Source organism: Ranitomeya variabilis, chromosome 2, assembly GCF_051348905.1.
Source record: "Ranitomeya variabilis isolate aRanVar5 chromosome 2, aRanVar5.hap1, whole genome shotgun sequence".
In the NCBI taxonomy this organism is placed as follows: domain Eukaryota; kingdom Metazoa; phylum Chordata; class Amphibia; order Anura; family Dendrobatidae; genus Ranitomeya; species Ranitomeya variabilis.
In genome coordinates this window covers 459832411-459858047 of record NC_135233.1, presented here as the reverse complement: position 1 = coordinate 459858047, position 25637 = coordinate 459832411, and the positions used below count along the sequence as shown (strand labels likewise).

At 43.8% G+C, this 25637-nt stretch overlaps 1 protein-coding gene across 3 annotated transcripts in view; it reads right to left on the bottom strand.

The window, feature by feature from the left end:
- Positions 1-25637, bottom strand: part of SLC29A2 (solute carrier family 29 member 2) — a 309542-nt gene that overhangs the window by 172827 nt on the left and 111078 nt on the right. For 2 of the 3 annotated variants that reach the window (XM_077287445.1, XM_077287446.1), the window contains one exon: positions 24500-25600. The exons of the other annotated variant lie outside the window; for it this stretch is intronic. In XM_077287445.1, coding sequence (XP_077143560.1) covers positions 24598-25600 — 1003 coding nt within the window. In that variant the 3' untranslated portion in view covers positions 24500-24597. Of the gene's footprint in view, positions 1-24499; positions 25601-25637 lie in introns of those variants that run through there. 3 annotated transcript variants of the gene reach the window in all.

The window sequence follows — 25637 nt, the reverse complement described above, 5'->3', positions numbered from 1 at the left end:
CCTTTCTTAGGATGCCTGTTATGATCCGGTGACCTTGGAGCCGCATGAGACTTTCTCAGGAGAAGGTGGAACCTGTACTGACCGCAAACCCTAAACTGACACCGCAACTAGAAGTAGCCGTGGGGTGTACCTAACACATCCTAGACACCTCGACACAGCCGGAGGACTAAATACCCCTATAGATGGAAATGGGAATTCTATCTTGCCTCAGAGCAGAACCCCAAAGGATAGACAGCCCCCCACAAATATTGACTGTGAGTATAAGAGGAAAGACAAACGCAGGCAGAAATCAGGATTTAGCAAAAGAGGCCATGCTAGCTAAATAGGAAAGGATAGGATAGAATACTAAGCGGTCAGTATTAAAACCCTAAAAATATCCACAGCAGATAATACAAAATTCCACCAACTAACTAAAGTCATGGAATGTATCTCTGCATCTCCTGAGAATCCAACTGGACTGAAAATATCCAAACACAGTCTAAGCTGAACAAGAAAAAACAATGAATAGCACTGAATTGTAAAGCACACCGCATGTGTACAGCAGAAACAAAACCAGACACTTATCTTGGCTGATTTGGCAGCAGGGCAGGAGGAACCAGACAGAGATGAATAACCTCCAAGAACAATGGACAACTGGCAAGGGCTAATGAATCCTGCACACCTAAATACCCCAGTCAGAGCTGCAATCAGCAGGAACACCTGCCCAGGATTGCAACCCAGGGACAACTGCATTACCACCAGCAACCACCGGGGGGAACCCAAGAGCAGAATTCACAACAGTACCCCCCCCTTGAGGAGGGGTCACCGAACCCTCACCGGAGCCCCCAGGCCGATCAGGACGAGCCAGATGAAAGGCACGGACCAAATCAGCAGCATGGACATCAGAGGCAAAAACCCAAGAATTATCCTCCTGGCCATAACCCTTCCATTTGACAAGGTACTGAAGCCTCCGCCTCGAAAAGCGAGAATCCAAAATTTTCTCAACCACATACTCCACCTCCCCATCAACCAACACATGGGCCGGAGGATCAACAGAGGGAACAACGGGCACCACATATTTCCGCAATAAAGATCTATGGAAGACATTATGGATAGCAAAAGAGGCCGGAAGGGCCAATCGAAAAGACACCGGATTAATAATCTCAGAAATCCTATAAGGACCAATAAACTGAGGCTTAAACTTAGGGGAAGAAACCTTCATAGGAACATGACGGGAAGACAACCAAACCAGATCCCCCACCCGAAGCCGGGAACCAACACACCGACGACGGTTAGCAAAACGTTGAGCCTCCTCCTGGGACAACACCAAATTGTCCACCACATGAGCCCAAATCTGCTGCAACCTGTCAACCACAGAATCCACACCAGGACAGTCCGAAGGCTCAACCTGCCCCGAAGAAAAACGAGGATGAAAACCAAAATTACAAAAAAAGGGCGAAACCAAGGTAGCCGAACTAGCCCGATTATTAACCCCTTCCCGACATTTGACGTACTATCCCGTCGAGGTGGGGTGGGCCCCCATGACCACGGACGGGATAGTACGTCATACGCGATCGGCCGCGCTCACGGGGGGAGCGCGGCCGATCGCGGCCGGGTGTCAGCTGCATATCGCAGCTGACATCCGGCACTATGTGCCAGGAGCGGTCACGGACCGCCCCCGGCACATTAACCCCCGGCACACCGCGATCAAACATGATCGCGATGTGCCGGCGGTGCAGGGAAGCATCGCGCAGGGAGGGGGCTCCCTGCGGGCTTCCCTGAGACCCCCGCAGCAACGCGATGTGATCGCGTTGCTGCGAGGGTCTTACCTCCCTCCCTGCCTGCTCCAGACCCGGATCCAAGATGGCCGCGGATCCGGGTCCTGCAGGGAGGGAGGTGGCTTCACAGAAGCCTGCTCAGAGCAGGCACTGTGAAGCAGCCTGCACTTCTCGCAGATCGGTGATCTGTCAGAGTGCTATGCAAACTGGCAGATCACCGATCTGTATTGTCCCCCCCTGGGGCAAAGTAAAAAAGTAAAAAAAAAAATTTCCAAATGTGTAAAAAAAAATTAAAAAAAATATTCCAAAATAATGAAAAAAAAAAAAATATATTATTCCCATAAATACATTTCTTTATCTAAATATTAAAAAAAACAATAAAAGTACACATATTTAGTATCGCCGCGTCCGTAACGACCCGACCTATAAAACTGGCCCACTAGTTAACCCCTTCAGTAAACACCGTAAGAAAAAAAAAAAAAACGAGGCAAAAAACAACGCTTTATTATCATACCGCCGAACAAAAAGTGGAATAACACGCGATCAAAAAGACAGATATAAATAAACATGGTACCGCTGAAAGCGTCATCTTGTCCCGCAAATAACGAGCCGCCATACAGCATCATCAGCAAAAAAATAAAAAAGTTATAGTCCTGAGAATAAAGCGATGCAAAAATAATTATTTTTTTAATAAAATAGTTTTTATCGTATAAAAGCACCAAAACATAAAAAAATGAGATAAATGAGGTATCGCTGTAATCGTACTGACCCGAAGAATAAAACTGCTTTATCAATTTTACCAAGCGCGGAACGGTATAAACGCCTCCCCCAAAAGAAATTCATGAATAGCTGGTTTTTGGTCATTCTGCCTCACAAAAATCGGAATAAAAAGCGATCAAAAAATGTGACGTGCCCAAAAATGTTACCAATTAAAACGTCAACTCGTCCCGCAAAAAACAAGACCTCACATGACTGTGGACCAAAATATGGAAAATTTATAGCTCTCAAAATGTGGCAACGCAAAAAATATTTTTTGCAATAAAAAGCGTCTTTCAGTGTGTGACGGCTGCCAATCATAAAAATCCGCTAAAAAACCCGCTATAAAAGTAAATCAAACACCCCTTCATCACCCCCTTAGTTAGGGAAAAATAAAAAAAAATATTTATTTCCATTTTCCCATTAGGGCTAGGGTTGGGGCTAGGGTTAAGGCTACAGTTAGGGTTGGGGCTAAAGTTAGGGTTAGGGTTTGGATTACATTTACGGTTGGGAATAGGGTTGGGATTAGGGTTAGGGGTGTGTCAGGGTTAGAGGTGTGGTTAGGGTTACTGTTGGGATTAGGGTTAGGGGTGTGTTTGGATTAGGGTTTCAGTTATAATTGGGGGGTTTCCACTGTTTCGGCACATCAGGGGCTCTCCAAATGCGACATGGCGTCCGATCTCAATTCCAGCCAATTCTGCGTTGAAAAAGTAAAACAGTGCTCCTTCCCTTCCGAGCTCTCCCGTGTGCCCAAACAGGGGTTTACCCCAACATATGGGGTATCAGCGTACTCAGGACAAATTGGACAGCAACCTTTGGGGTCCAATTTCTCCTGTTACCCCTGGGAAAATACAAAACTGGGGGCTAAAAATAATTTTTGTGGGAAAAACAAAGATTTTTTATTTTCACGGCTCTGCGTTATAAACTGTAGTGAAACACTTGGGGGTTCAAAGTTCTTACAACACATCTAGATAAGTTCCTTAGGCGGTCTACTTTCCAACATGGTGTCACTTGTGGGGGGTTTCTACTGTTTAGATACATTAGGGGCTCTGGAAACGCAATGTGACGCCTGCAGACCATTCCATCTAAGTCTGCATTCCAAATGGCGCTCCTTCACTTCCGAGCCCTTTCATGCGTCCAAACGGTGGTTCCCCCCCACATATGGGGTATCAGCGCACTCAGGACAAATTGGACAACAACATTTGGGGTCCAATTTCTCCTGTTACCCTCGGGAAAATACAAAACTGGGGGCTAAAAAATAATTTTTGTGGGAAAAAATTTTATTTTTATTTTTATGGCTCTGCATTATAAACTTCTGTGAAGCCCTTGGTGGGTCAAAGTGCTCACCACACATCTAGATAAGTTCCTTAGGGGGTCTACTTTCCAACATGGTGTCACTTGTGGGGGGTTTCTACTGTTTAGGTACATTAGGGGCTCTGCAAACGCAATGTGACGCCTGCAGACCATTCCATCTAAGTCTGCATTCCAAATGGCGCTCCTTCCTTTCCGAGCCCTCCCATGCGCCCAAACAGTGGTTCTCCCCACATATGGTGTATCATCGCACTCAGGACAACTTGGACAACAAATTTTGGGGTCCAATTTCTCCTGCTACCCTCGGGAAAATACAAAATTGGGTGCTAAAAAAATAATTTTTGTGGGAAAAAATTTTTGTTTTATTTTTACGGCTCTGCATTATTAACTTCTGTGAAGCCCTTGGTGGGTCAAAGCGCTCAAAACACATCTAGATAAGTTCCTTAGGGGGTCTACTTTCCAAAATGGTGTCACTTGTGGGGGGTTTCAATGTTTAGGCACATCAGTGGCTCTCCAAACGCAACATGGCGTCCCATCTCAATTCCTGTCAATTTTGCATTGAAAAGTCAAACGGTGCTACTTCCTTTCCGAGCTCTCCCATGCGCCCAAACAGTGGTTTACCCCCACATATGGGGTATCAGCGTACTCAGGACAAATTGTACAACAACTTTTGGGGTCCAATTTCTCCTGCTACCCTTGGAAAAATACAAAACTGGGGGCCAAAAAATAAGTTTTGTGGGAAAAAAAGATTTTTTATTTTCACGGCTCTGCGTTGTAAACTGTAGTGAAACACTTGGGGGTTCAAAGTTCTCACAACACATCTAGATAAGTTCCTTGGGGGGTCTAGTTTCCAATATGGGGTCACTTGTGGGGGGTTTGTACTGTTTGGGTACATCAGGGGCTCTGCAAATGCAACGTGACGCCTGCAGACCAATCCATTTAAGTCTGCATTCCAAATGGCGCTCCTTCCCTTCTGAGCTCTGTCATGCGCCCAAACAGTGGTTCCCCCCCACATATGGGGTATCAGCATACTCAGGACAAATTGGACAACAAGTTTTGAGGTCCAATTTATCCTGATACCCTTGTGAAAATACAAAACTGGGGGCTAAAAAATCATTTTTGTGAAAAAAAAAAAGAATTTTTATTTTTACGGCTCTGCATTATAAACTTCTGTGAAGCACTTGTTGGGTCAAAGTGCTCACCACACATCTAGATAAGTTCCTTAGGGGGTCTACTTTCCAAAATGGTGTCACTTGTGGGGGGTTTCAATGTTTAGGCACATCAGGGGCTCTCCAAATGCAACATGGCGTCCCATCTCAATTCCAGTCAATTTTGCATTGAAAAGTCAAATGGCGCTCCTTCCCTTCCGAGCTCTGCCCTGCGCCCAAACAATGGTTTACACCCACATATGGGGTATCAGCGTACTCAGGACAAATTGCACAACAATTTTTGAGGTCCAATTTCTTCTCTTACCCTTGGGAAAATAAAAAATTGGTGGCGAAAAGATCATTTTTGTGAAAAAATATGATTTTTTATTTTTACCGCTCTGCATTATAAACTTCTGTGAAGCACTTGTTGGGTCAAAGTGCTCACCACACATCTAGATAAGTTCCTTAGGGGGTCTACTTTCCAAAATGGTGTCACTTGTGGGGGGTTTCAATGTTTAGGCACATCAGGGGCTCTCCAAATGCAACTTGGCGTCCCATCTCAATTCCAGTCAATTTTGCATTGAAAAGTCAAATGGCGCTCCTTTCCTTCCGAGCTCTGCCATGCGCCCAAACAGTGGATTAACCCCACATATGGGGTATCAGCGTACTCAGGACAAATTGTACAACAAATTTTGGGGTCTATTTTCTCCTGTTACCCTTGGTAAAATAAAACAAATTGGATCTGAAATAAATTTTGTGTGAAAAAAAGTTAAATGTTCATTTTTATTTAAACATTCCAAAAATTCCTGTGAAACACCTGAAGGGTTAATAAACTTCTTGAAAGTGGTTTTGAGTACCTTGAGGGGTGCAGTTTTTAGAATGGTGTCACACTTGGGTATTTTCTATCATGTAGACCCCTCAAAATGACTTCAAATGAGATGTGGTCCCTAAAAAAAAAATGGTGTTGTAAAAATGAGAAATTGCTGGTCAACTTTTAACCCTTAGAACTCCGTCACAAAAAAAAATTTTGGTTCCAAAATTGTGCCGATGTAAAGTAGACATGTGGGAAATGTTACTTATTAAGTATTTTGCGTGACATATGTCTGTGATTTAAGGGCATAAAAATTAAAAGTTGGAAAATTGCGAAATTTTCAAAATTTTCGCCAAATATTCTTTTTTTTCACAAATAAACGCAAGTTATATCGAAGAAATTTTACCACTATCATGAAGTACAATATGTCACGAGAAAACAATGTCAGAATCGCCAAGATCCGTTGAAGCGTTCCAGAGTTATAACCTCATAAAGGGACAGTGGTCAGAATTGTAAAAATTGGCCCGGTCATTAACGTGCAAACCACCCTTGGTGGTGAAGGGGTTAAGGGCAAACTCGGCCAATGGCAAGAAAGCCACCCAATCATCCTGATCAGCAGACACAAAGCATCTCAAATAAATTTCCAAAGTCTGATTAGTTCGCTCGGTCTGGCCATTTGTCTGAGGATGAAATGCGGAAGAAAAAGACAAATCAATGCCCAGCCTGGCACAAAAGGCCCGCCAAAACCTAGAAACAAACTGGGAACCTCTGTCAGACACAATATTCTCCGGAATACCATGCAAATGAACCACATGCTGAAAAAACAACGGAACCAAATCAGAAGAGGAAGGCAATTTAGGCAAAGGCACCAAATGAACCATCTTAGAGAACCGGTCACAAACAACCCAGATAACAGACATCCTCTGGGAAACCGGAAGATCAGAAATAAAATCCATAAAAATATGCGTCCAAGGCCTCTCAGGGACCGGCAAAGGCAAAAGCAACCCGCTAGCACGGGAACAACAAGGCTTGGCCCGCGCACAAGTCCCACAGGACTGCACAAAAGAACGCACATCACGTGACAAAGAAGGCCACCAAAAGGACCTACCCACCAAATCTCTGGTACCAAAAATACCAGGATGGCCAACCAACACAGAACAATGAACCTCAGAAATCACTCTACTAGTCCATCTATCAGGAACAAACAATTTCCCCGCTGGACAGCGGTCAGGTTTGTCAGCCTGAAATTCCTGAAGAACCCGTCGTAAATCAGGGGAAATGGCAGAAAGAACCACCCCTTCTTTCAGAATGCCGACCGGTTCAAGGACCTCAGGAGAATCGGGCAAAAAACTCCTAGAGAGGGCATCAGCCTTAATGTTCTTAGAACCCGGAAGATACGAGACCACGAAATCAAAACGGGAAAAAAAGAAAAAACAAGGACCATCGAGCCTGTCAAGGATTCAGCCGTTTGGCAGACTCGAGGTAAATCAGATTTTTATGATCAGTCAAGACCACAATACGGTGCTTAGCTCCCTCAAGCCAATGTCACCACTCCTCAAATGCCCACTTCATAGCCAACAACTCCCGATTGCCGACATCATAATTGCGTTCAGCAGGTGAAAATTTACGGGAAAAGAATGCACACGGTTTCATCAAGGAACCAACAGGATCCCTCTGAGACAAAACGGCCCCTGCCCCAATCTCATAAGCGTCAAAAAAATGCCCGGAGCGCACACACCGAGCCCTGAGACGCCGGTCCACACAGGGACAGGACGAGTCACAGCGCGATGCGCACGGCCACTGATGAGGGAAGATACTAAGATGCACAATACACAATGCACAAACAGACATAGACTTCCAATCCAACACAGGATTATGTACCTGCAACCACGGAAAACCCAGCACGATAGCATCATACAAATTATGCAACACCAGAAATCGACAATCTTCCTGATGGGCTGGCGCCATGCACATGGTCACCTGTGTCCAGAACTGGGGCTTATTTTTAGCCAAAGGTGTAGCATCAATGCCCCTTAAAGGAATAGGGTTCTGCAAAGACTGCAAGGGAAATCCACAACGCCTGGCAAACTCAAAGTCCATTAAGTTCAAAGCGGCGCCTGAATCCACAAACGCCATGACAGAAAATGATGACAATGAGCATATCAAGGACACAGATAACAGAAATTTAGGTTGTACAGTACTGATGGTAAATGAAGTAGCGATCCTCTTTGTACGCTTAGGGCAGACTGAAATGACATGAGAAGCATCGCCACAATAAAAACACAACCTATTCTGACGTCTGAATCCATGTTGTTCCGTTCTAGACAGAATCCTATCACACTGCATTGGCTCAGGCATCTGCTCTGAGGACAACGCCGCAGCGCGCACAGTTCTGCGTTCCCACAAGCGCCGATCAATCTGAATGGCCAGAGACATAGAATCATTCAGACCAAAAGGCGTGGGAAACCCCACCATAACATCTTTGACAGCTTCAGAAAGACCCTTTCTGAAAATTGCCGCCAAAGCATCATCATTCCATTTAGTCAACACAGACCATTTTCTAAATTTCTGACAATACAACTCTGCTGCTTCTTGACCCTGAACCAGGGCCAACAAGATCTTCTCAGCTTGATCAACCGAATTTGGTTCATCGTATAATAATCCTAAAGCCTGAAAAAAGGCGTCTACATTAAGCAAGGCCGGATTCACAGATTCCAGGGAAAATGCCCAATCCTGAGGATCGCCACGCAGCAGGGAGATGACAATTTTAACCTGCTGAATGGAATCACCAGAGGATCGAGGTTTCAGAGCAAAAAACAGTTTACAGTTGTTTTTAAAACTCAAAAACTTGGACCTGTCCCCAAAAAACAAATCAGGAGTAGGAATCCTAGGCTCCAAAACTGGAGTCTGAACAATATAATCAGAAATATCCTGTACCCTAGCAGCAAGCTGGTCCACACGAGAAGCCAATCCCTGAACATCCATGCTAGCACAAGACTCCTCAGCCACCCAGAGAAAAAGAGGGAAGAAGAGACCAAGCAGACTACAGAAAAAAAAAATGGCTCAACACCTTTCTTCCCTTCTTCTGAGATGCATTTAACTGATTGTTGGCCAGTTGTACTGTTATGATCCGGTGATCTTGGAGCCGCATGAGACTTTCTCAGGAGAAGGTGGAACCTGTACTGACCGCAAACCCTAAACTGACACCGCAACTAGAAGTAGCCGTGGGGTGTACCTAACACATCCTAGACACCTCGACACAGCCGTAGGACTAAATACCCCTATAGATGGAAATGGGAATTCTATCTTGCCTCAGAGCAGAACCCCAAAGGATAGACAGCCCCCCACAAATATTGACTGTGAGTATAAGAGGAAAGACAAATGCAGGCAGAAATCAGGTTTAGCAAAAGAGGCCATGCTAGCTAAATAGGAAAGGATAGGACAGAATACTAAGCGGTCAGTATTAAAACCCTAAAAATATCCACAGCAGATAATACAAAATTCCACCAACTAACTAAAGTCATGGAATGTATCTCTGCATCTCCTGAGAATCCAACTGGACTGAAAATATCCAAACACAGTCTAAGCTGGACAAGAAAAAACAATGAATAGCACTGAATTGTAAAGCACACCGCATGTGTGCAGCAGAAACAAAACCAGACACTTATCTTGGCTGATTTGGCAGCAGGGCAGGAGGAACCAGACAGAGATGAATAACCTCCAAGAACAATGGACAACTGGCAAGGGTTAATGAATCCTGCACACCTAAATACCCCAGTCAGAGCTGCAATCAGCAGGAACACCTGCCCAGGATTGCAACCCAGGGACAACTGCATTACCACCAGCAACCACCAGGGGGAACCCAAGAGCAGAATTCACAACAGATGCCACCGCAACGGGTGCAGGCGCAGCTCAGTAACGTTCTGTTCTGTTCGCTAGGCCACTGTCAGGATCCCACCCCTGACAGAGACCCCCCTGAATCCTCCCCTGCAACACCCTCTGCCACAGGATGTTGCCTGGATCCAACCCAGTCAGCTTCTGACTAACTTCCTATCCAGCCCCCAGTTTTACCAGATTGTGAGGAGTGGCCTAATACATAGAACCCTTTGCTCCCCCTGGTGGCCAGAATGTGAAGTGTAAAGTGTGACTGTGATACCTGGTCAGGTGAACTCCTTTAGTGCAATCAGACGTACCATCACTCCCCTTAGTGGCAGAGCGACATTACTGCAACGACCAGGACTCTGGGGCACTGCAAGATGCTCCACACACACAGCAGCACACTGGGATTGGGACACGAGTTGTCAGAGACCCCCCTGAATCCTCCCCTGCAACACCCTCTGCCACAGGATGTTGCCTGGATCCAACCCAGTCAGCTTCTGACTAACTTCCTATCCAGCCCCCAGTTTTACCAGATTGTGAGGAGTGGCCTAATACATAGAACCCTTTGCTCCCCCTGGTGGCCAGAATGTGAAGTGTAAAGTGTGACTGTGATACCTGGTCAGGTGAACTCCTTTAGTGCAATCAGACGTACCATCACTCCCCTTAGTGGCAGAGCGACATTACTGCAACGACCAGGACTCTGGGGCACTGCAAGATGCTCCACACACACAGCAGCACACTGGGATTGGGACACGAGTTGTCTGTAGGATGCCAAATCGAGTGGAGACTGAAGCTCGCCCATGACTACCTCGCTTGGGCATCTTTCATGTGGGACTTGTGAGATAGTTAATTTTGTTCTACGAAAGTGGTAGTTTGCATAAAAATTCATCCCTTCCAGCCTAGGTGTTCCAGAAAATCTGAGCAGTTAGCAAATATGCAGCCAGTACTCACATGAACAGTGCCACTTAACTTTCAAATAGATGCGGCTATACTGTGCCCCAAAATTACTGCTATGTGGTACTCAACTAGTGATATGCATTATCTAAGAAAGCGTAATTCTAGATCATACTACAGCTAAAAAATAAAACATTGATAGTTGAAGATTGTATGCCGCCTCTACTAGTTGTTAGAATATGATGTGAGTTGTAGTTTCCCAAGGAAGTGCAAGAAAGTATATAAACAATGAGTGTAGTAATACCGTGGAGAACAGGCCAGGACGCGGGGTACTCAATGATTATACCGCTATACGTGATTCTTCTGCATCGAGATTTCTCTTTATTGACCTAAATGGCTCAATGGATAGAAAGTATCTTACCAAGATGTAAACATGAATGTAGTTGTCATTAATGTAACTGCCATTACATAATCTCAGAAATCTATATTTCTGCAAAGAATTACAAGTAATGAGTGTATAGATTATTATAGTTATCTGGAGCATAGCAGCTGCCCTTGAGAACAATATGTACTGTATTCAGTATTATTACGTAATTTAGATCTGTTCAAGACTCAAGTAGGGCGACTGATGAGCTGCTGTTCAATGCAGTGAAGTACTTTACCATAAGAAAATATCTAGAAGTGCTCAGAAATCAGATAGTGACATGACGCTGAATTGTATTTACTGGGAAATCATCAATATTATGGACATATGTTAAAGGCTATCTCCAGCTACTTGAGATGTAAGGAGTGAAAGAGGACCATATGCTTCTCCATCATGGCAGCTAAAGTTCTGTGTGATGTTATACCTGCTAACTTTTTTGCAATATATATGTTGTATTGTTTTATTGGTTCAAGGATGGCTCTCACACCTGGTCAGAAAGGCACAGTGGGCATGAAGAATTCTGTCCCGCCACCATGTTCAACCTAAGAGCCATGCCAGTAGCTGCCATATGTCTGGAGCATTTCTGCTAAGGGGAGCTATTTTAGCCCAATGTAGACAGTATATGGAAAGAGTAGATGACTTACCAGTATACAGTTATGCGACTTCTCATAGCATGGTCCTGCATGGGCCACCAAACTGAGGTGGCTAGACTAGAAGTGTATGGGTGGGAGAGGGAGGCTTCCAATCTGCAGGTGTCTGCAATGAAGCAGCATACCATGGTCAACCAGTGGGTTAACTCCCTAAGGCTGCTTTCACACATCAGTTTTTTGCCATTAGGCTCAATCGTGCGAATTTTGAAAAAAAACGGATCGGCAAAAGTTGCCGTCGGATCCGTTTTTTTTGATAGACTAGTATTAGTGATTGATGGCCTCACGTTTCATCCGGTTTTCGACGGATCTGTCGAAAATTATTTATCTGGTGGCCGGAGAATACAGGCATAGTAAAGTTTTTTGTGTCCGTCGAAAAAAACGGACAGCGACGGATCCGTCACCGTCCGTCGTTTCCCCAGTGTTTTACAGCCGGGAGCATCAGCATCAGCACCGCTCCTGGTTGTAAATGAATTTAATCCTTTGCAATGGATTACTGTGTGGGACATGACTGTATGGCGGACAGGTATGGGAAATTGTTTTTTGGGGGAATTTTTTTTAAGGAGAACAAGGGTCTTCAGGTGGATTGAGCGTACAATAAAGATAATGTGTCTTTCTTTCTTTCATTAAAATACTTTATTATTAATGTGTGTGTTTTTTAACCCTTTCTACTATTGGATTAGTAATGGATAGGCGTCTTATTGACTCCTCTCCATTATTAACCAGGCTTAATGGCACCTTACAATAGCAAGGTGACATTAATCCCTTATTACCCCATATCCCACCCCTACAGGGGAGTGGGAAGAGAGTGGCTAAGTGCCAGAATAGGTGCATCTTACAGATGTGCCTTTTCTGGGGTGGCTGGGGGCAGATGTTTTTAGCCAGGGGGGCCAATAACCATGATCCCTCTCTAGGCTATTAATATCTGCCCTCAGTCACTGGCTTTCCCTCTCTGGCGGATAAAATTGTGCGGGAGCCCACGCCAGTTGTTTCCATGATTTAACCCTTTATTTTAACACCCAGAGCTCCCAAATTTTGTACACACACACTACTAACATTATTATTGAGGAATATGTAAAAATATAACGGATATGAAATGGTTTACTGTATGTAAACCATGTCTCATATCTTGTCGGGTTCGGTAAGGACTTAGCAAAAGCCAACAATTGAATTACCGGCTTTTGTGCTATCTAGCACTGTATGAAATATGAATACATGGCAGGGTCCTCACTCCTCCTGTACCAGTTATGACTTGTATTGTTTAAGATTACTGTACTTGTTTTTATTATGTATACCCCTCCTCACATGTAAAGCGCCATGGAATAAATGGCGCTATATCAATAAATAATAATAATAATATATATGTGTATATATATATATATATATATATATATATATATATATATATATATATATATATATATATATATACATACACTCACCGGCCACTTTATTAGGTACACCATGCTAGTAACGGGTTGGACCCCCTTTTGCCTTCAGAACTGCCTCAATTCTTCGTGGCATAGATTCAACAAGGTGCTGGAAGCATTCCTCAGAGATTTTGGTCCATATTGACATGATGGCATCACACAGTTGCCGCAGATTTGTCGGCTGCACATCCCAAAGATGCTCCATACAAGGCAGGATGGATCCATGCTTTCATGTTGTTTACGCCAAATTCTGACCCTACCATCCGAATGTCGCAGCAGAAATCGAGACTCATCAGACCAAGCAACGTTTTTCCAATCTTCTACTGTCCAATTTCGATGAGCTTGTACAAATTGTAGCCTCAGTTACCTGTTCTTAGCTGAAAGGAGTTGTACCCGGTGTGGTCTTCTGCTGCTGTAGCCCATCTGCCTCAAAGTTCGACGCACTGTGCGTTCAGAGATGCTCTTAGGCCTACCTTGGTTGTAACGGGTGGCGATTTGAGTCACTGTTGCCTTTCTATCAGCTCGAACCAGTCTGCCCATTCTCCTCTGACCTCTGGCATCAACAAGGCATTTCCGCCCACAGAACTGCCACTCACTGGATTTTTTTTCTTTTTCGGACCATTCTCTGTAAACCCTAGAGATGGTTGTGCGTGAAAATCCCAGTAGATCAGCAGTTTCTGAAATACTCAGGCCAGCCCTTCTGGCACCAACAACCATGCCACGTTCAAAGGCACTCAAATCACCTTTCTTCCCCATACTGATGCTCGGTTTGAACTGCAGGAGATTGTCTTGACCATGTCTACATGCCTAAATGCACTGAGTTGCCGCCATGTGATTGGCTGATTAGAAATTAAGTGTTAACAAGAAGTTGGACAGGTGTACCTAATAAAGTGGCCGGTGAGTGTATATATATATATATATATATATATATATATATATATATATATATATATATATATATATATATATATATAGACTGTATATATGTTTTCAAGAATATTTGAGCCCATGGATCCATTCTATGTCCATTTTGCAAGCCGGCGAGAAAATCTCGCCTTACGGATGTCATATGGAGGTTTACATGTGCAACATATGCAGCCACACCCCGCCTACGGATGACATATGGATCACTGTTCAGGGAACATTTCTGCGTATTTGGTCCATAAAAAAGGACCGTATTTTTATATATGTTGTGTGTGACTCCAGCCTTAGGCTTTCTTTTTTCTTTATCGTGATTTTCAAGGTTGCTGCCAATTGGTGAACACGGTGATCTTCTCTGCTGGAAGAGGAGACAAGGAGACTGGTGGAAAACACGGTTAGTGGTGTAGAGTAGCAGTAAGGGTAATAGGTGAGTATCTTTTATTTTTTGGATTTTCTATTTCTTTCTTTTTTTTTACTGTAGAGATAAAAAGCAAAATAAAACTTGTAAACCTCACTGTGTCTAAAGATATTATTCATGTGATTGGAGTTGTCTCTGTGAAATAAAACCTGAAGATCATATTTTGTTGCAGATTCTGAGAACATAAAAAAACACTGGAAGCCAAATTATAGTAATATATCACGTGCAGCTATACGTATGATTGTTATTGCCAGGCAAATTTTCTTATGCATAATACATCGATCGTCTCATTATAAAAATAAACTTTCCATAATCCAGCAAAGCTTTGATTTATGGCTTGAGGTCTTTTTTGGACCAGTGACCATGTGCCAAATAATAAGTATAGGTGTCGTATATTATCTAATGAGATTTAGTGTTAAGATTCTTACATCATCTCTAAATGATTCCAGACCCGGCCAGATATCTTCAGAATTTTTTTACATAAACGTTATATTTGCGTCAAGAGATGTAATTTCATTAGTAAATTAGATAAGAAACTTTGTAATATACTGTACTGTATAAAAGAAAAATGCCACTTTACCACATATTTTCTCCTGCGCTGATCATTTACTCCCAAAAACTGCTCAAATCTGTCTACAAATCTGTCTGTAGTGAGGAATCGATCTACACCTGCTGCCTATAAAAGTCCATAGAGAAGGGAGGAAGGAGGAGCAGGAGTGAAACAATAGCAGCATGGAACAAGAAGTAACTGATGAGGCTGCTGGTGCAGAGGAAAAATAGCTGAAAATGGAGGATACAATTCATATAATGAACTGAAATAGTGTATTCTGAAAAAAAAACACCTAAAAGTGCATTTATGCTTTAAAGCTACCAGAACAAAATGCACAATGTGTGTCATGTATAATATTGCACTAAGCAGGGGTTTGCTTTGGACAATGTGTAATGCTTTGGAGTGGCTTACTTTTTGTTATAAGAATTCTTATGAAGACAAGTCAACGAAATAAATGTGATAAATTCACAAGGCAGGGCTCAGGGCAGGCTCGGCTCACCCTGGTATACAAAAGCATATGCACAATCTGAAGGGCCAAAAAGACAAACAAATTATGCTGCAGTCCTTATGGCTGTAATTGAGGTTTTCCATTATACAAGTAAACTCGTAGAATCAGAAGAACATAAGATCTCCTCCCTCCAAGATAAATATTGCTTTTTATATGAACAGAAAGCTTGTGCTGGCCAAACTGAGTGATTCAGTTATTTAGTGTAAATTGCCCATAATTGGTCTACGTTTGGTTCTTATACTAGCTGCAAAAAAATAGATTTCTTGGTAGAAATTATAGATCAGGGCTCTCATGAAATCAAGTCTTGTCCTCTTAATTTGACATTTCTAGTTAAATGAAATAGGTCTAGCATTTTATTTTATTTTTTTCATTTGTCCGGTAGATGTTTTTAGCGTTTTCTACAGTTGCAGTTTTTTATCCCTTGAACCATAAACTGTTCAGAATTCCTCCCTACACTTTTGCAACTATTTTTCATTTTTCTTACAAGACATCTCAAATTAAATTTAATATATACCGTATATACTCGAGTATAAGCCGACCCGAGTATAAGCCGACCCCCCTAATTTTGCCACAAAAAACTGGGAAAACGTATTGACTCGAGTATAAGCCTAGGGTGGAAAATGCAGCAACTACCGGTGAATTTCAAAATTAAAAATAGATGCTCCATACCGTTCATTATGGCCCCATAGATGCTCGACATAAAGCTGTGCCACATATAATGCTCTGTACCGTTCATTATGGCCCCATAGATGCTCGACATAAAGCTGTGCCACATATAATGCTCTGCACCGTTCATTATGGCCCCATAGATGCTCCATAGAAAGCTGTGCCATATACAATGCTCTGCACCTTTGATTATGGCCCCATAGATAGCTGTGCTATATATTACCTCTGCACCTTTGATTATGGCCCCATAGATAGCTGTGCCATATATAATGCTCTGCACCTTTGATTATGGCCCCATAGATAGCTGTGCCATATATAATGCTCTGCACCTTTGACCTTTGATTATGGCCCCATAGATGCTCCACATAAAGCTGTGCCTTATATATAGTGCTCTGCACCGTTGCCCCATAGATACTCCACATAAAGCTGTGCCTTATATATAGTGCTCTGCACCGTTGCCCCATAGATACTCCACATAAAGCTGTGCCTTATATATAGTGCTCTGCACCGTTGCCCCATAGATGCTCCACATAAAGCTGTGCCTTATATATAGTGCTCTGCACCGTTGCCCCATAGATACTCCACATAAATCTGTGCCATTGCTGCTGCTGCTGCAATAAAAAAAACAAAACACATACTCACCTCTCTTGCTTGCAGCTCCTCAGCATCCCGTCCCGGCATCTCTCTGCACTGACTGATCAGGCAGAGGGCGGCGCGCACACTATATGCGTCATTGCGCCCTCTGACATGAACAGTCAGAACAAGAGGACGCGAAGACTGAGCCGCGCCCGGCGTGTGGAACGCGGACAGGTGAATATGTCATACTTACTTGCTCCCGGCGTCCCGCTCCTTCCCCCGGACAGCTGGTCTTCGGTGCTGCAGCCTCTTCCTCTGTCAGCGGTCACCGGCACCGCTGATTAGAGAAATGAATTATGCGTCTCCGCCCCTATGGGAGGTGGAGCAGCCTATTCATTTCTCTAATGAGCGGTCCCATGTGACCGCTGAACAGGGGAAGAGCTGCGGCACCGAAGACCGTGGGACGGGCAGGGGGAGCGCCAGGAGCCCCGGAAGCAGGTAAGTATGCCTCAGCGCCCTCTCCCCCTCACCCGCCAACCGTGACTCGAGTATAAGCCGAGGGGGCACTTTCAGCCCAAAAATTTGGGCAGAAAATCTCGGCTTATACTCGAGTATATACGGTAGATGAAAGTATTGTGTGGGCTGGTAAAAGAGCTGGAGGGACAGAGGCTTCAGATCTACAAGTAGTTTTTTAACCTGGTTTTCATATTAATTCAAAGTCTGATTTCTTAGTAACTGAAGAATAGCCATGTAAAGGTAGTGCTGGACTTGTCTTTGAAAGAGCTGCATGTGCATGTAATAGTTTGGGGGGTTGAAATCCTGCTGAAAGATTCCCTTTAAGCTGTCTTTCCAAGACAGTAACATAATTTAAAAAACACATATTACATAATAACAACATCTACAGTAAGCACAATTTTTTTTAAAAAGCGGGCCTGAGGAACACTATGCAAGTTGATTCTTTAGCCAGGGTTACTTGTTTCATCTATCCTTTCTCTTCATTTTTCTGGAGACCAAAGAGGGGGCAAAAGAAAGAAGCTTTAATAATGCTGAATCAAGCATCAAGGCCTGGTGACTTGTAAATCTCCGTGGGTAAGGGGTGTCTTTCTCTCATGGTAGTGGCACCTCTATGGTTGATGATTTTTTTGTCTAAATAGGGCAGAGCAGGCACATTTCACCTTGGCATGAAAATCAAATTTATTTTTTTTTATGTACATTAGACATGGAAAGTAATGGCATGCTTTTATGGTCCTAAGCCAAAACCCACAATAAGAGTTTTTAAAGATTTTTCTCCTTGTGGGTGCCACCAAAGTAGGAAAGAGGTACGGTATGTTTTGGTTAATATACGACCCATCCTACCGAAGGGGTTTTTTTGGCCAGTGAGGATGGAATTGCTGACAGCTGTTAGGCTGTTCTATGGATGACTGATATTTGATATTGACATGTTTTTCTCACTCAAGTGAGTAGGAGCACTACTGTTCTGTGGTCCAATATCCCGATGTTTTTTCATCTTTTGAGGGAAAAGATTTCACCTGAGTTGATTGGGTCAGTGGACAAGGTGATGCTGGTCCAGATGTGCTAACTTCTTTACTTCATTTCCTCCATCTGTTTGATTGCTGATGCCCGTGAATTAGATCTTCTCCCACTGTTGGCCATGAACAATAATATTCAGTTCTGATTCTTCTTCAGACACCAAATGACTTGTCTCCGGTATACTTGAAGAAGAAGACTTTCTTTTGTGATGATTATTATTCACCATGGCAACAATTGCTCTCTTTCTGGCTGCCGCTAAGATCCACCTTCTTTCTTTCCACCAGGTCTTTTGGCAAGTTCTCTTGCTCATTGTCACTGTCTTTCTGCTGGGACTTTTACTGCCATCTCTAGCGCGCTCACATTGTCTCCGAGCCTCTTAGAAGATTTGCACCTGCCAAAGTTCTCCATTCCTTGCCTATATTTAGTCATTGTAGGACATTTTCCACATTGGATTGTGGCCTAGAGTATGCATGTCGTATACTTGCGGTCACATGATGACTGGTTCCGACGCTGGTGCTGGAGAGTCTTCACAGCGCACACTGCGCGTAATGTGAGGATTCACAAACCTGTACACTTGTAGTTTCACCGGACAACCTGATATTCATGCTGATGACGCACACAATCTACCTACACATTGTTATTAACTTTATCTTGTTGTAGACTCCACGGAGATGTGGACTTTATTTTTAATTAACCAGAAACACTGTGTTTGGAGATAACCTAATCCAGCTGACATCAAAAACAAGAGGGAACAAGCACATTTTTGTTCCCTAGATGGTGGTTTGTAGGAGGAGGTATCCAGCGGGTTTGCCACTGATGTAGGGGACAGTGTCCTGGCAGGGTTCATTTGGTCATGACATTTTTGTGCAGAGGGGAGCTAATTGGAGATCATATTAGGCGGATGTTGGAGGAGGTGAGCATAACTGAGAGAGTACATGTTGAATATCAACTTATATTCCAGTTTATCTCTTTAGGTTTTTGTTTCAGATTTTTGAACTCTTTGAGTTGAACATTACATTTATATTGGAATGGAAATCTGCCAGCTTCAGGAACAAACAAAGGTTCAGCTTTTCTAAATATGAAAAACACAGCTTCAGAACTTTGCACCTCCAGGCCCACCCTGTTATGGCCTGGTGGTTACGGAGCAGTACTGAGATGACCTGGTGGGTAAGACCAATCATGGACAAGCTCAGCGGAGGTGGCAGCTCCACCGACAGTAATCACTGTTATGACCTAGTGATTACGGAGCAGAACTGAAATGACCTGGTGGGTAAAACAAATAAAGTACTAGCTCTGGGGAGGTGGTAGCTTTACTGACCGCAATCCCTACTCCTAACACCAACACTAGATATAGCCATGGAGCGTGCCTATCTCTGCCTAGACGCCTCTTCACAGCCTAAGAACTAGCTACCCCTGAAGATGGAAACGGAAAACTATCTCGCCTCAGAGAAACCCCCAAAGGAAAGATAGCCCCCCACAAATATTGACGGTGAGTGGAGAGGGAAATGACAAACTCAGAAATGAAACTAGATTTAGCAAAGGAGGCCAAAACTATCTAAATAGACAGAGATAGAAAAGGCTACTGTGCGGTCAGTATAAAAACTAAAAGTCCACGCAGAGTTTACAAAAATAACCTCCACACTGACTCACGGTGTGGAGGAGCAAATCTGCGACCCCAGAGCTTCCAACTAGCCGGAATAATTCATACTGACAAGCTGGACAAAAGAGACATAACTTAAACTGAACAGAAGGTCATAAGCAAGGAAACACCCAAAAACTAGCAGAACTTATCTTAAGCTGAAATGGACTGGCCAACAGAGAACTTACAGGAAAGGACTGAATCCACAGGAAGAAACATTGACAGCTGGCATCAACTACAGCCTAAAGCCCAGTTAAATAACAAGGCCAGGCCACCGATTAGTGAAAGCAGCTGCTAAGTTCCACTTGAAACCACCAGAGGGAGCCCAAGAGCAGAACTCCCAAAAATACCATTCATGACCACAGGATGGAGCCCAAGAACGGAATTCACAACACCACCCATTCTGAATGCTCTGGAAGGCTGGGTATTTAGCCTCTGGACTCCTTCCTCACACTCTACAGCTGTTCAATTAACCTAGCACTAAACATGGCTGATTAGCCCCTTTCAGCACTTAGTGTGCTGGAGCAATTTCCTAAGGCTTCTTTCACACTTCAGTTGTTTGGCGTCAGTCAGCTCCGACATCGTGACGGATCGACGGATCCGTCACAATTGTTGAAAAAACGGTTCCAACGGATCCGTTTTTCTGACGGATCAGTTATACTGATCCGTCACAAAAACGGATCCGTTGGAACCGTTGCGACCGTTTTTACATCCGTTGGAACTGTTTTTTGACGGATCCGTTTTTTTAAAAGGGAGGATCTCAATGTGATTGGCTACTGGAAACTACTGGAAAACTATATATACTGTGTATTTACACCACATCTTTGAAAGGTTGTAGAGAAAGTGGCAAAGATGGAAGGAGTACATGCGAACATTGTAAAGATCTGTGCGGATTTTACTTTTGAGGCAAATCGGTTGGCAGTCATCGTTCGAGACAAGGAGGAAGAAAGAATGCGCATCCTGCGGCAGCGGCGGAAGAGACGGCTGTGAATCCATCCCATCACAGCCCAATGCATGACCCGTGGTGTTTATTCCACACTTTACATTGAACTGAGGGAAAACCCTCAGAAATTCTTCAACTATGTGAGAATGAAAGCAGAAAATTTCAAAATTTTATTGGGCCATGTGGAAGACTCTATACGGAGACGAGACACCCAGATGCGCTTCTCCATATCACCAGCGGAGCGTCTCATGGTGACTATTCGGTAAGTTATTTTTTTTTTTTAAATGATTCTCATCCATCAGACTTATAACTGTAATGTTGTTTTTTTAAGTTTTTATTAATTATTGTCTTTTCCTTTTGTTAACAGATTCCTTCCAACTGGAGAGTCGTTCTCATCCCTACATTTTCAGTTTAGGCTTGGGATATCCACCATCTCCGGGATCATCAGAGAGACCTGCCGGGCATTGTGGGAGTGCTTACAAGCAGAATATATTCCAGAGCCATCACAGGAGAGGTGGCTGGAGATTGCACAAAATTTTCAACAAATATGCCAGTTCCCAAATTGTGTCGGAGCAGTTGATGGGAAGCACATAAGGATCGTCAAACCTTCTGGCTCTGGATCACAATTTTACAACTATAAGGCTAGAGTCACTCTTGGCGTAAGACAATACGCCACGTATTATACGTCCGTACTACGGCCGTAATACGGAGAAATGTTCCCAAAATATTGATCCGTAGTCAGGGTGTGTCAGCGTATTTTGCGCATGGTATCCTCCGTATGTAATCCGTATGGCATCCGTACTGCGAGATTTTCGCGCAGGCTTGCAAAACCGACATCTAATGGATTTATGTGCTCAAATGTTCATTAAAACATATATACAGTATATATATATATATATATATATGTCATTGAGACACATATATATATTCTGTATTTAGATTTCATTCAGCGCGATATCTGTGAACAGCCGGTAATTCAATTGCCGGCTTTTCATTTCTCCTGCACAAACCCGACAGGATATGAGACATGGTTTACATACTGTAAACCATCTCATATCCCCCTTTTTTTGCATATTCCACACTACTAATGTTAGTAGTGTGTATGTGCAAAATTTCAGCGCTGTAGCTGCTGAAATAAAGGGTTAAATGGCGGAAAAAATTGGCGTGGGCTCCCGCGCAATTTTCTCCGCCAGAATGGTAAAGCCAGTGACTGACGGCAGATATTAATAGCCTAGAGAGGGTCCATGGTTATTGGCCCCCCGTGGCTAAAAACATCTGCCCCCAGCCACCCCAGAAAAGGCACATCTGGAAGATGCGCCTATTCTGGCACTTGGCCACTCTCTTCCCACTCCCTGTAGCGGTGGGATATGGGGTAATGAAGGGTTAATGCCACCTTGCTATTGGAAGGTGACATTAAGCCAGATTAATAATGGAGAGGCGTCAATGATGACACTTATCCATTATTAATTCAATTGTTTGAAAGGGTTAAAAAACACACACAAACACACACATGATTTAAATTATTTTAATGAAATAAACACACCGGTTGTTGTAATAATTTATTGTTCTCTCAATCCATTTGCAGGCCCTCGCTTGGAAAAATAATAAATGCACAAGATACATACCTTCTGATGTCAGATCACGTCCAACGAGGTAATCCATCTGAAGGGGTTAACTAATATTACAGGCACGAGCTGCGATAAACCACTCGCTCGTGCCTGTAATCCCCGGGTGCTGAAAGGAAAGCAGTGATCTATACTTACATTGAGTCGCGGTGATGCGCCCCTGGTGGATGTTCTCATGAACTGCAGCCTGGGAACTTTTTCCCACGCTCCAGGTCATATGAGGACATCCACCAGGGGGCGCATCACCGTGACTGAAGGAAATGTAGGTCAATGACCTACATTTCATTCATTCGCCGGGGATTACAGGCACGAGCACAGCTGCATTATAGCAGGGCTCGTGCCTGTAAAATTATTAACCCCTTCAGATGGATTACATCGTGGGACGTGATCTGACATCAGAAGGTATGTATCTTGTGCGTTTATTATTTTGCCATGCGAGGGTCTGCAAATGGATTGAGAGAACAATAAATTATTACAACAACCGCTGTGTTTATTTCATTAAAATACTTTTAAATCATGTGTGTGTGTGTTTTTTAACCCTTTCAAACAATTGGATTAATAATGGATAGGTGTCATAATTGACGCCTCTCCATTATTAATCTGGCTTAATGTCACCTTACAATAGCAAGGTGGCATTAACCCTTCATTACCCCATATCCCACCACTACAGGGAGTGGGAAGAGAGTGGCCAAGTGCCAGAATAGGCGCATCTTCCAGATGTGCCTTTTCTGGGGTGGCTGGGGGCAGATGTTTTTAGCCACGGGGGGCCAATAACCATGGACCCTCTCTAGGCTATTAATATCTGCCCTCAGTCACTGGCTTTACCATTCTGGCGGAGAAAATTGCGCGGGAGCCCACGCCAATTTTTTCCGCCATTTAACCCTTTATTTTACAAGCTACAGCGCTGAAATTTTGCACATACACACTACTAACATTAGTAGTATGGAATATGCAAAAAAAAAGGGGATATGAGATGGTTTACTGTATGTAAAAGATGTCTCATATCCTGTCGGGTTTGTGCAGGAGAAATGAAAAGCCGGCAATTGAATTACCGACTTTTCAATAACACCGCTGCGTATTTCTCGCAAGTCACACTGCTGGTCCGTGTGGAATCCGTATTTTTCTCGCCCCCATAGACTTTCATTGGCGATTTTTTTGCGCAATACGCTGACAAACGCAGCATGCTGCGATTTTGTACGGCCATAGAAAGCCGTATAATACTGAACCGTAATATACGGCTAATAGGAGCAGCCCCATTGAGAATAATTGTGCCGTATGTTATGCGAGTTTTACGGACGTAGTTTCTGCGCTCTTACGTCCGTAAAACACGCATGTGTGACCCCGGCCTAAGAAGTACTTCTCTATTGTATTGATGGCCATAGCCGACGCACAGTGCAAGTTTATCGCTGTGGATATCGGTGCGTATGGACGCGCAAATGAGTCACAGATTTTTAAAAGTTCACCAATGGGGCGTCGTTTGTATGGAGAGACATTTGACTTTCCGCCCCCTAGACCTCTCCCTGGAACCACCGGTCCACCGTTACCATTTGTTTGCGTTGGAGATGATGCCTTCCAGCTTTCCCCACATTTGCTTAAACCCTTTGGAAGTAGTGGACTGACCCAGAGGAACAAAATTTTTAATTATCGCTTAACCAGAGCACGAAGAGTAGTGGAATGTGCTTTTGGCATCCTAACTGCTAAATGGAGAATCCTACTAACTGCAATTAAACTGCAGACTGAAACTGTCGATGATGTGGTGAAGGCTTGCGTGGTACTTCACAATTTTTTTTTATCAAAAGAACATGTTTCCCTGGAGGATAATGTGTCAGAAAGCACCTTGCGGGATTACCACAACACAACTTTTTGCAGTCCAGTAGCAGTCTCCAGAATGCGGGACAAGTTTGCAGACTACTTCATGTCTCCTCCAGGATCAGTTGACTGGCAGTATGAAATGGTGTAAAAGAAATTTTTTTTAAAACTTGTAAATATACCATGTTTTTGTTTGGTTACAAAACCTTTGTACTTTAACCTCGCAGTATTGTATGTTTTGAACCGGTACCCACAATTTCTACTGTTACTATTACCATAACCTTGGTGGTTTTAATACAGTTCTTAAAAAAAAAAAGAGAAAGACAATAAAATTGTTTTTCAACCAAAAAAAGTTTTATTTATTTACAAGTTTAAACAGGTTCTCATAATTTGGGGTGGAGATAGTAGCGGAGGGGCTGACAGGGCGGGCCACGTCGATAGGGGGGGACACGACATCACGGGGAGGAACAGAAGTGGAATGGGTGGTGAAAACATGAGGTTGGGCAGGGAGTTGAGGTGCAGATGTGGTCTGTGGGAGGTATGGTGAAGGTGTTGGTGGGATTGGGAACGGTGAAGTTAAAGGGGAAGAATGGAAAGGGGAAGGTAGGTACTGGGAAATACTGAGGGGGGAAGGAAGGAATGGCGAAGGAGTAGAAGGAGGATGGACGGGAGGAGGATGTACAGGAGGAGGATGGACAGGAGGAGGATGGACAGGAGGAGGATGGACGGGAGGACGATGGACGGAAGGATAGACGGCGGCTTGAGAGGGGAAAGGTGTTGAAACATGAAGGGTAGGTTGAGGGGCTTGGGAAATTGCCTGCGCTAGAGCAGTGTGGCAGCCTTGCATCACATGCATCTGCAGGTCAGGACTTAGATTTTCCATGTGCCTGAGGACCGACTGAAAAAAACAGTGTCTTGGTGACTGTTTTGCATCTAAATGCATCCTATCCAGACGACTGCTGAGTTCAAGTATGCTTCTGTTAACCATATTGTACCCAGCAGATGTTTGCTCACCCAAAAGCTTGATGGCATTCTGGAAGGCTGCATTTAGATGCAAAAACTCAGGCGCATAGCTCGTTTCCTGACCTCTCTGGCGCTGCCGTCCTGACCCCAAAGGTGGTCTAGATGTTGCGGCAGTGTCAGAGGGGTGGGGTAAAGGGAACTCTAACTCATCACCTGCAGCTTCAAGTGACGAAGTGCGCCCTGCTGCTCCAGCGCTGGAGGATGGGGCCGAGGGATCAAACAAAAGGGAAGGTGCAGATACAGAGGGGTCGACGTGTTCCCCGGTGGCGCACTCCTGGGAGATCGCTCCAGAGGGGTGCAACTCTGATGCAGGCTCCCGAGTGCTGCAAACAGTGCTGTTAAAGAAGAAAAAAAAAATAGTATATTGAGATA